At 41.2% G+C, this 12,019-nt stretch overlaps 1 protein-coding gene across 1 annotated transcript in view; it reads right to left on the minus strand.

Annotated features, from left to right (window-relative positions):
* Positions 1-1,012: 1,012 nt before the first annotated feature.
* Positions 1,013-12,019, minus strand: part of Acot9 (acyl-CoA thioesterase 9) — a 36,891-nt gene continuing 25,884 nt past the window's right edge. The window contains 9 exon segments of the mRNA XM_032890020.1: positions 1,013-1,318; positions 1,947-1,972; positions 1,974-2,095; positions 2,238-2,317; positions 3,176-3,269; positions 3,439-3,529; positions 3,665-3,776; positions 7,661-7,728; positions 10,614-10,690. Coding sequence (XP_032745911.1) covers positions 1,230-1,318; positions 1,947-1,972; positions 1,974-2,095; positions 2,238-2,317; positions 3,176-3,269; positions 3,439-3,529; positions 3,665-3,776; positions 7,661-7,728; positions 10,614-10,690 — 759 coding nt within the window. The 3' untranslated portion in view covers positions 1,013-1,229.

Here is a 12,019-nt window from a genome sequence, read left to right on the forward strand (position 1 = left end):
AAATGGACAGAAATCACCAGATGGTAATACAACTTGATCCCATTCAATTAAACTGCATGCCTCAGAGTGAACTGCTGTTCCCATAACTATTTCCCTTTTATCTTCTATGTAGCCTCTATTTTGCTCTCTCCTCTAAATTTAATCAAGTTCCCCTCCTATCATGGAATAAACTGTCTTGGGTGCAATTCAATAGCACTGTCAGCTAAAGTGTAACACAATGGTACAACACAGACAAGTCCCTGGGTTTAATCTGTGAAATCAAAAAGAAACAAAAAAGGAATGTGTGAGGGGAGGCAGAAAAGCTTAAGAGATGAGAAGAGGGGAAGCAAGAAAAAAAATGAAATGTGATGTTTCCTTTTGAGTTCCCAGTGGGTGTTGACACCTCCTGCTATACTCCTGAAATGCAGTATGCTACACTTCTAAGGAAGTACCCTGCACTCAAACTGCTATCAGTCTACTTCTGAGCTGCTGAGGTTAAGCAAGGCACTTAACCTCCATGCGTTTCAATTTTCTAAGTGGCTAACCCCCTTGGGGAGTTAGCTATAGATTCTGCCTCATTGTGATTCTTTAAAGAAATAGGATCTTATACAGGTCAAATGTCTGCCTAGCATCTAGATGCTCCAGAAACATGAGTAGTTACTGTTATTCAATTAAGATGTATCCTGCCCAGTCCATAGCATGGTGTAGCTTGGTATGCAAGAATGAACAAATGGTTTGAGTTTCACTCATCCATCCCCTGAATACTTTTTTTTGATATTTTCAAATTTAAACCTTCTATAAATCTTTACAGATGCTACAGACTTTCATGAATTTCTTTTATCCACTTTCCATCTACCCCTCCAGCAACAATAAACCTTGGGGAGGAAGCAAAAGATCATATAGAATTCATTGGACTTTAGACAGTATAAAGGAACCAGTCAGGCTTAAAAAGGATGTACCCAACTATATGAGAAGACATTTTGCAGAAATCTATAGCAGACAGGGGTAAGAAGTAAACATTGGAAGCTCACAATCACATTACTATAAAAGGTTTTATTGTTTAATCATTCTTTCACCCCTTAGCCCCATTCAGTCACTTGTTCTGCTTTTCTGATCATTCTAAAAGTTGAATATAGTTCCCTCTATGGAAGATAAAAAAGCAATGTGAACATCAATATTTCTCAGCACGCCTTTATTAGGCACTATGTCACTGTGCCTGAAGTGCTGGTTTGCAACAAGTGAGATTTTTCCTAGGGCTCCACAGTGTAGTTCTTTTTCAAGATCACTGCGGTACTCATGGACTTGAAATGCCGCTGTCCATCTAAATACAACATGGACTCTGAAACACCAGAAAGACCCTTCTGAAGAAATTTGCAGCACTTTTTACACAACCATACAGGATAAATGACTATTTGGGAATAATAGGAAGACCAACACTGTATATGCAAAACCAGCTACAGGGATGCATTTTAGGGCTGGAGCTTTACAAATAAGCTGAGAGAAGACCCTGACTCCATCTCATTTTGCTGGCTGCACTAGTCTTTCATTATCAGTGGCTGCTTACAGTTTGCAACAGTTCTGCATACACAGCTTTGCAAAGCAACAACAGCCATTCCTGGGGGCCAAAAGGCATATTTGGCCTTCAGGGCTACAGAACTTCAAAACAACAATCTCCCGAAGACATGCTCTTGGACTAACAGGCTTGGACACACTGGTAAGAATAATTTAAAAGAAGAGGGTAAGAGGGCTAGGAATATAAATCAGTGGTAGTGCACATGTCTAGCTCATGTGAATCCCTGGGTTTAAGGATCATTTAAAGGCAGAGAGCTGAGACAGAGAGCTCAATGACAGAGTACTTGACTAAGATATGCAATTCCCTGGGCTCAGTCCCATACCATAGGGGAGTGCTGGGGGTGGTATTGAAAATTTCTTCTTCTCATTAGAAGGAAGCAATCATCACAGCTTACCTCCATATGTTCGGGGGAAAATCATGTACTTCTTTTTCTGACATGAATGTAAAATGAAAGACATTGGTGGTCATATGCTCACGACTGTCAAGAGAGGCCACTTCACTATGGACTCTGACTTGAATGTAATTGTCCTGGGTGAAGCATACCTAAAAGATTATAGATACAAGATTTTGTCAGTTGCTTTAAGAATGGGGAAGGAAACCAGTTATAAGAGAAACACAGAAGGTAAAATCTTCTTTTCTAGACCCAAATAACAAAAAATACTTTTACCCCTCATGACACACCTACCTGTGAAGAAAGAAAGAGCAATGAGCCAACTTCAACAGGTTTCTGAAACATGATATCATCTACTGTTACCACATAGGGTCAAACCACTATTGAGGAAAGCACAAATTAGAGGAATTGCAAAACCCAGGTCCTCATAATGCCAACCAACCAGAGTTTCAGGACTCAAACCACTCACCCAAAGACTATATATGGACTGACCCAGGGCTCCAACTGCATATATAGCAGAAAATAGCCTTGTTGGGGCACTAGTGGATGGGAAAGCCCTTGGTCTTGCTAAGGATGGACCCCCAGTGCAGGGGAATATGGGTGAGTAAGGGGGTTTGGATGGGGGGGGACCTGTATGGAGGAGGAGGAGGGGATAAGAAAAAAAAAGAATCCAATATAGTCTTAGTATTTATAATTTAATAAATGGAATTTACAAATAGGGGAAAAATCAGGTCTTAGTGTTTCCCTTAACAATTCACTGATGTAAAATAACAATGATCAAAAAAAAAATCAATGTAAAGAAAGAGGAAATTATCAATTCTAGCTACTGGGATATTCATTAAAGCAAAAGTGTGGAGCTGGATATGCACTAAATACAATGTATTGATCATAATATTATCTAGGAATATATAATGAAAGTTTTACATTAAAAAACATTATCAGAGGCATCTGGCTTTGATTTCAGAAGGTGGTTTTCCTGATTTAGCCCATTAATTAAAGGCCTACTGAAAAAAATGTGGCATATGTAAAATGGAAAAGAAAGTGATTTTAGACCTGTAAGGTCGCAGTGTCATCTCTTACATTTGCCACTAGTATGATAATCTCTCCACCCCCAAGCCCACACAGATCTTATAAAAATTAAAATCCTATAGTATAGTTCATACACAGACTGGTTTAAAATGTTTCTTTTTAGGGAAATGGAGGAAGTCACTTCTCAGAAGGTAACTTAAGTCGAACTTACCCAAAACTACAAGCTGTAGCCCATGCAAGTTCATATGCTTTTCTCATAAGAAAACCACCAAAAATCCTATTGAAAATGTTTCGCTCCTATAAAACATAAATGACTATTAATAAATGTTTGTGGTTATCCTTATATAGAAAACAAAGAAATTAACAATACTACAGAAACTGTCCATTTAAATGTGTGTCAAAGTTTAGACAATTATCATGAATGCAATTCAGCAAATTCAGAAGACTGCTCACAAAGTTCTAGTACCTGAGGGTGACAAATATCCAAGCTCTTGAGTTTTGTATCCTCCATCCACACTGCCTTAGGAGGCAAAATTCGACTCTGAAAACTTATAGTCCTGTACAAGTGGAGATGATTTAAATAAACCCTGTTACTGCCATGTTTTCACTGTCAAGAGGAAATAGGTTATAAACAAAAAGGTCAAAAAGACCTTGGACTTTTTCAACTTGGGAGTCTCACAATCTTAACTTACTTTGGATCCAGTGTGTTAAGAAACAGTTCATGTATGACATTCTTCTCCTCAGAATTAGGAGCTACTTTCAGTAATGAAGTGGTGCTAAAAGCAATCCTTCGGCTCTTGTTCACTGAAGTATAAGAAAATGAAGATGTATGATCAGAAAGGTCACCCCACAGCATCTAGAGTGCCTTGCAACCTACAAAGTATTTGTAAGATTCAAAATCCCACCAGAATAATTTATGCATATATCTAAGGGAAGGCCACAGTGATCATGTAAATTTTCTAGAGATGGAGCTGGGACATAGATCCATGGTAAAACACTTTTCTCACATGTACAAGGTGCTGGGTTCCAAACCAGCAACACAAAAAAAATCTTAATTTTTTCCACTGAGGATCTTTTTTCTTTTTCTTAAAAAGATTATCTACCACAGAACACCAATGGCGTATGCTCTAAGATCAAGAATCGACAAATGGGACCTCATAAAACTGCAAAGCTTCTGTAAGGCAAAGGACACTGTGGTTAGGACAAAACGGCAACCAACAAATTGGGAAAAGATCTTTACCCATCCTACATCCAATAGAGGGCTTATATCCAAAATATACAAAGAATTCATGAAGTTAGACTCCAGAGAGCCAAATAACCCTATTAAAAATGGGGTACAGAACTAAATAAAGAATTCTCAGCTTGGGATTATCGAATGGCTGAAAAGCACCTAAAGAAATGTCCAACATCCTTAGTCATCAGGGAAATGCAAATCAAAACAACGCTGAGTTTCCACCTCCCACCAGTCAGAATGGCTAAGATCAAAAACTCAGGTGAAGGGGTTGGGGATTTAGCTCAGTGGTAGAGCACTTGCCTAGCAAGCACAAGGCCCTGGGTTCGGTCCCCAGCTCCAAAAAAAAAAAAAAAAAAAAAAAACTCAGGTGACAACAGATGCTGTCAAGGATGTGGAGAAAGCGGAACACCCCTCCATTGTTGGTGGGACTGCAGACTGGTATAACCTCTGTGGAAATCAGCCTGGATGTTCCTCAGAAAATTGGACATTGCACTAGCTGAGGACCCAGCTATACCTCTCCTGAGCATATACCCAAAAGATGCTCCAACATATAACAAAGACACATGCTCCACTATATTAATAGCAGCCTTATTTCTAGTAGCCAGAAGCTGGAAAGAACGCAGATGCCCTTCAACAGAGGAATGGATACAGAAAATGTGGTACATCTACTAGTCGAGTACTACTCAGCTATCAAAAACAATGACTTCATGAAATTTATAGGCAAATGGATGAACCTAGAAAATATCCTGAGTGAAGTAACCCAATCACAGAAAAACACATATGGTATGCCCTCATTGATAAGTTGATATTAGTCCAAATGCTCAAATTACCCTAGATGCACAGACCATATGAAACTCAAAAAGGATGACCAAAATGCAGATGCTTCACTCCTTCTTTAAAAGGGGAACAAAAATATCCATAAGAGGGGATAGGGAGGCAAAGTTTGGAGCAGGGACTGAAGGAACAGCCATCCAGAGCCTGCCCCACATGTGGTCCACATGTATACAGCCACCAAAACTAGATAAGATGGATGAAGCAAAGAAGTGCAGGCTGACAGGAACTGGATGTAGATCTCTCCTGAGAGAAGCAGCCATAACATGTCAAATACAGAGGCAAATGCCAGCAGCAAACCACTAGACCAAGAATGGGACCCCCCATTGGAGGAATTAGAGAAAGGTCCGAAGGAGCTGAAGGGGCTTGAGACCCCATAAGAACAACAATGCCAACCAACCAGAGCTTCCAGGAACTAAGTCACTACCCAAAGACTATACATGGACTGACCCTGGGCTCCAACTGCATAGGTAGCAGTAAATAGACTTGTTGGGGCACCAGTGGAAAAGCCCTTGGTCCTGCCAAGGTTGGACCTCCAGTGTAGGGGATTGTTGGGGGGGATGGGGGGAGGATGGGGAGGAGAACACCCATATAGAAGGGGAAAGGGAGGGGTTAGAGGGCTGATGGACAGAAATCCAGGAAAGGGAATAACATTTGAAATATAAATAAGAAATACCCAATTTAATAAAAGTTGAAGAAAAACAAAGATAAAAAAAGACAACTACCCATCTACCTAGCTATACACCTATCTATGTCTCTATTCTTGGGTTTTGAGGCAGGGTTTCTCTGTATAGCCTTGGCTGTCCTGGAACTTGCTCTCTAGATCAGGCTTTCCTCGAACTCAGAGATCTGCTTGCCTCTGCCTCTGGCTCCCAAGTGCTATGATTAAAGATTTATTTTATTTTTGTTTTATGTACATTGGTGTTTTGATTGCATGTATGTCTTTATGAGAGTCAGTAGTCCTGGAACTAGAGTTAGAGACAGTTGTGAACTGCTATGTACTTGCTAGGAATTGAACCTGTGTCCACTGGAACAGAAGCAGTACTCTTAACTGCTGAGCCATCTGTCCAGTCTGAGGATTTTCTTTCAGTTGGAAATTCTATCAGTTTACTATGAGAACACTGGTTATCATCCTGATCTATAGCCCTAATCTGATTAGTACTTAAACCACTAAGATATACTTCCCATTTCATTAAAAAATAGCTTTGTAAAGTAAATGGCTTTGTAACCATGCACATACTAGCAGCACTAAGTGGATTAAATGAGTTTAAAATAGAGTATATGAACTTGGGAGGGAAAAGAGGGCAGTGGGTGGGGAGGGAAAGAAATGAAGGGGGATGGGGGGACTGGACCAAAACATATATATACATGTATAAAATTATCAAGAAAGAAATGAAAAGACAAATTGCTTCACTTAATACTGTGCCATCAATAAAATTGTTCAAAGCATGAGTTCCATTGGTAAGATACAATTAATTTTTCTATCAAAATTCACAGACAATATGATGCTCAGAAGGAAAACCAAAGAAAGGAGAACAAAATACTCATAAGAGGTAGAGGGTGGGAGGGACTTGGGAGTAAGAGAGGAGGGGGAGGGGGAAAAGGGGAGCAGGGTCAGGTATGGGAGGAAACTGGGATGATAGACAGAGGGACAGGAATTTGAACAGAAGTGTGTAGCAATGGGGAAATGGGGAATTGGGGGTAGCCACCAGCAGGTCCCAGATGCCAGGAAAGCAAGAGGCTCCCAGGACCCAACAGGGATGAGATTAGCTGAAATGCCCAGCAAAGGGGAGAGAGAACCTGTCAAAACCATATCTAGAGGTTAGGCATGTCCCCTGGTTGGAGGATGGGGCTACCCACTCATCCAAAAATATTAGTCCAGAATTATTCCTGTCTAAAGGAAATATGGGGACAAAGTGTGGAGCAGAGATGAAGGAAAGGCCATCCAGAGACATGGTGATCCATCCCATATGCATACACGAAACCCAGTCACTATTGCTGATATCAAGAAGTGCTTGCTGAGAGAAGCATGACATAGATGTCTCCTGAGAGGGTCTGCCAGAGCCCTACTGATACAGATGAGGATGCTTGCAGCTAATCATCAGTCTGAGCATGGGGACCACAATGGAGGAGTTAGAGAAAGGACTGAAGCAGCTGAAGGGGTTTGCAACCCATAGGAAGAACAATATCAACCAACCAGACCCCCACAGAGCTCGCAGGGACTAAACCACCAACCAAAGAGTACACACGGACAGACCCATGGCTCCAGCTGCATAAGTAGTAGAGGATGGCCTTGTTGGGCACCAATAGGAGGGGGAAGCCCTGGTCCTGTGAAGGCTGGACCCTCAGTGCATAGGGGAAATGCCAGGATGCTGAGTTGGGACTGGGTTGGTAGAAGGGAGAGCATCCTTATAGAAAGAGGGGTAGGAAGTATGGGAGAGGGGGTAACCAGAAAAGGGGACAACATTTGAAATGTAAATACATAAAAAATCCAATTAAAAAATCTTGGCATGGACAATACATTTGACTATTATAAGAAATCCATATAATCTTCAATAATCCCTTCTATAGTAAAATTAATAGACTTTAATTTTTTTATTTGACCATAAACAAATTAACATACATTCTCCTTGTGTAATAAGTTCTTCTTCTTCTTTATTTTCAGCAACAAGTGGATTTACAAATGCAGGCCTAAAGAAAACAGAAAAATTTAGTTTAAGATATTGGTTTGAATCACAGAAAAACACACACGGTATGCACTCATTGATAAGTGGATATTAGCTCAAATGCTCAAATTACCCTAGATGCACAGAACACATGAAACTCAAGAAGGATGACAAAAATGTGGATGCTTCACTCCTTCTATAAAAGGGGGACAAGAATACCCTTGGGAGGGAATGGGTGTCGCGCCCACGTCGACCGGCAAGGAAGACGCAACACCGTTGGATCCTTCTTAATCAGCCTTTATTGCAGGAACACCTTATTGATGATATGGGGACCCCGAGGAACAAAGGCACTTGCCTTATATACAAAACAGACTGTAGTTGTAAATTTGTCCACTGGGGATTGGTGGAGTATGAAATAACCTATTTAGCATGAATATCACCCTGGCCTTGTAGATGTTGGAGGTATGCCAACACATGCGCTGTAGGTGTTTACCACAAACGACCACCGGATGTCAGCGCCATCTTTAGCCGCTCCCTACAAATGGGGAGGCAAAGTTTAGAACAGAGACTGAAGGAACACCCATTCAGAGCCTGGCCCACATGTGGCCCATACATATACAGCCACCCAATTAGACAAGATGGATGAAGCAAAGAAGTTCAGGCCGACAGGAACCGGATGTAGATCTCTCCTGAGAGACATAGCCAGAATACAGCAAATACATAAGCGAATGCCAGCAGCAAACCACAGAACTGAGAACGGGACCCCCATTGAAGGAATCAGAGAAAGGACTGAAAGAGTTTGAAGGGGCTTGAGACCCCATATGAACAACAAGGCCAACTATCCAGAGCATCCAGGGACTAATCCACTGCCCAAAGTCCTTACATGGAATGACCCTGGGCTCCAACCCCATAGGTAGCAATGAATAGCCCAGTGTAAGAGCACCAGTGGAAGGGGAAGCCCTTGGTCCCAAGACTGAACCCCCAGGAACATGATTGCTGGGGGGAGGCGGCAATGGGGGGAGGAAGGAGGGGAAACCGATAAAGAAGGAGGGGCAGGGTTAGGGATGTTTTGCCCGAAAACCCGGGAAAGGGAACATTCCAAATGTAAATAAGAAATACTCAAGTTAATAAAGATTAAAAAGAAAAAAAAGAATCTGAGATTATTGACTTTCCCCTCGGGTATTCCAAAAGAATGAGGTTCTGAAGATCATGCCAGGATGGAAGCAGACTCCGGCTGGCCAGCGGACCAGATTCAAGGCTTTTGTCGCTATTGGGGAATACAATGGTCACGTTTGTCTTGGTGTTAAGTGTTCCAAGAAGGTTGCCACTGCCATCCAAGAGGCCATCATCTTGGCCAATCTTTCCATCATCCCTGTGTGGAGAGGCTACTAGGAGAACAAGATTGGCAAACCCCACACTGTACCATGCAAAGTGACAGAGACAGTTGTGGTTTGTGCTGGAAAGTATCTCATCCCTGCCCCAGAGGCACTGGCATTGTCTTTGTTCCTGTGCCCAAAAAGCTACTGATGATGGCTGGTATAGATGACTGTTACACTTCAGCCAGGGGCTGCACTGCCACCCTGGGCAACTTTGCCAAGGCCACCTTTGATGCCATCTCCAATACCTACAGCTACCTGACCCCTGACCTCTGGAAAGAGACTGTGTTCACCAAGTCTCCTTATCAGGAATTCACTGACCGTCTTGTGAAAACCCACACCAGAGTCTCTGTTCAGAGGACCCACGCTCCAGCAAAACTAAGTGAATTAAGTCTCTTTAAAAGAAATGGGCAAATGATCTCAATAACTCTCAACAAAAGAAATAGAAGTGGCTAACAAGTAAATGAAAAAGTCTTTAATATCTTTAGCTATCAGAGTCAGCAAGTCAAATAACATAACAATTCACTCCAAGTGGCTATTTTTAATTAAAAAATAATGCTAACAACAATCAATCATATGGAGGAAAACAAACTGCAGATATTCTTGGAAGGAAAATAAATTAGTACAGCCATCATAAAGAACTTTTTTTAGAAATAGATATGCCATATGGCCTATTTATCTCTCATATATATATATATGAAAGGAAAGGAAATATTAGCTGTACTAATAAATTAGCATACCAGAGATAACTATACACCTCTACATATGTAGCATTATTAACAACCACTAAGATAATTGAGCCAGGTTAGGAGGTTAGGTATCCATCAGCTAATAAATGCAAAAGTTAAATGGATACACATATACAATTCAGCTGTTAGGGATAAAGTTCTGTTATCTGCAGCAAAATGCATTGAACTAAAAGTGCATTATGTTAAGGAAAATGAACCAAATACAGTAAAACAAGCAACACTAGTTCTCTCTTCTATGCAGAAGCTTAAAACACGTCAGTCTGAAAGTAAAGCAGTGACTCCTACAGCCTGGGAAATATGAAAGTGGGTTTACTCAGGGCATAGTGTATGTAGTTAATAAATAAAATATCTACATTTTAAAAAAAATGCCTATACTGAAGTTTTCTGAGGTAAAATGTCACCATATATGAAATTTGTTTTAAAATATTTATGTTCTTTAAAAAGAAAATATGGGGGGCTGGAGAGATGGCTCAGCAGTTAAGAGCACCGACTGCTCTTCCAGAGGTCCTGAGTTCAATTCCCAGCAACCACATGGTGGCTCACAACCATCTGTAAAGAGATCCGATGTCCTCTTCTGGTGTATCTGAAGACAGCTACAGTGTACTTATATATAATAAATAAATAAATCTTAAAAAAAAAAGAAAATATGAATTTTTCTAACATGTTGCAATTAAATCTGTTAAATTCAGGTCGTAGGCATATAAAAACTAGTTTTCTCTTCAGTCTTATGTTCCTTTGAAGTTTTTCAAATTATGGAATTATTTTTTTAAAAAAGCAGCAATTACCCTTTATTTTCAGAATCTCGAGCCACCATTACAAAGGTTGCATCCAAAACAGGCCAAAATTTATCATCACTGTGCATCTAAAGAACAAAGAAAAGAAAAACAAAGTTGTAAGGAATGAACTTATCAGGAAGACATACCATCATCATCATCATCATACTGTATCATCATCATCATCATCATCATTTTAAATTACTATATAGTATAGTCAACACTATATGTGTGAATATGGCTTTAAAGGTCAGATCCCTAAGAAGTAAAAGCACTCCAAGTCCAAGTCTAAGCTTTATTTGGCTGTTATACCAATGTCAAAATTAAAACTTACTACTACCTCTTAAAAAACTGAAACAACTGGCTAGGTGTATTGGCATATGTCTGTAATCCTAGCAACTTGCAATATTGAAGCAAAACAGTGCCTGTGAGTGTGGGGCTAGCCTAGTGGCTTTCAGGGTAGCTTTGTGATTTATAGTCCTGTGTCCTGTGGTTCTGCCTCTATTTAAAAAAAGGGAAGAAAGGAAGGAAGGGAAGGAAGGAAGGAAGGAAGGAAGGAAGGAAGGGAAGGAAGGAAAAGAAAGAAGACGGAGGGGGGAAAGGAAAGGGGGTAGGGGGGTGGGGGAAGGGGAAGGGGGGAAGGGAAGGAAGGGGAAGGAAAGGAAAGTGGAAAAAATTTCCAGGATGTCAAATGACAATGCTTTTGAGAGGAAATCAAAAGTTAAAAAAAAAGAAAGAAAAAGAAAGAAGGAAAAGGAGAAGGAGGAGAAAGAGGGGAGGGGAAGGGGAGGAGGAGGATGAAGAGAAGGAGGAGGAAGAAGAGGAGGGGGGGGAGGGGAGGGAAGAGGAGACAAGGAGAAGGGAGAAGAAGAGAGGAGGAAGGGGGAGGAGGAGGAGGACAAGGAGAAGGAGGAGGAAGAAGAGGGAGGGGGAAGGGGGGAGGGAGGAGGGACAAGGAGAAGGAGGGAGGGAAGAAGAGGAGGGGGAAGGGGAGGAGGAGGAGGACAAGGAGAAGGAGGGAGGAAGAAGAGGAGGGGGGAAGGGGAGGAGGGACAAGGAGAAGGAGGAGAAGAAGAGGAGGGGAAGGGGGGAGGAGGAGGACAAGGAGGAGGAGGAGGGTAGGGAGGAGGAGGAGGGTAGGGAGGAGAAGAATATAAGAGGATAGTTAATGTTTTGACTCTAACCAATGCATATCTTGAAGAATAAAGAGACACTGGAGAGTAAAACTATAACAAAAGTGTAGAAACACTGATAATGTTAAACTGGATTAGACAGAAACAAAGACTCTTGAGTAATATGCCAGTTAGCAGGGTCTATTCTAATGGATGCCATTAAACCATTAAACGGGGGGGGGGGGACTGACAAAGTCTAGTAGTCTCTAGCCAAGTATCTCATTTTTATTTTTGTCTAATTAATTA

The sequence above is a fragment of the Rattus rattus genome, chromosome X, assembly GCF_011064425.1.
Source record: "Rattus rattus isolate New Zealand chromosome X, Rrattus_CSIRO_v1, whole genome shotgun sequence".
Classification (NCBI taxonomy): domain Eukaryota; kingdom Metazoa; phylum Chordata; class Mammalia; order Rodentia; family Muridae; genus Rattus; species Rattus rattus.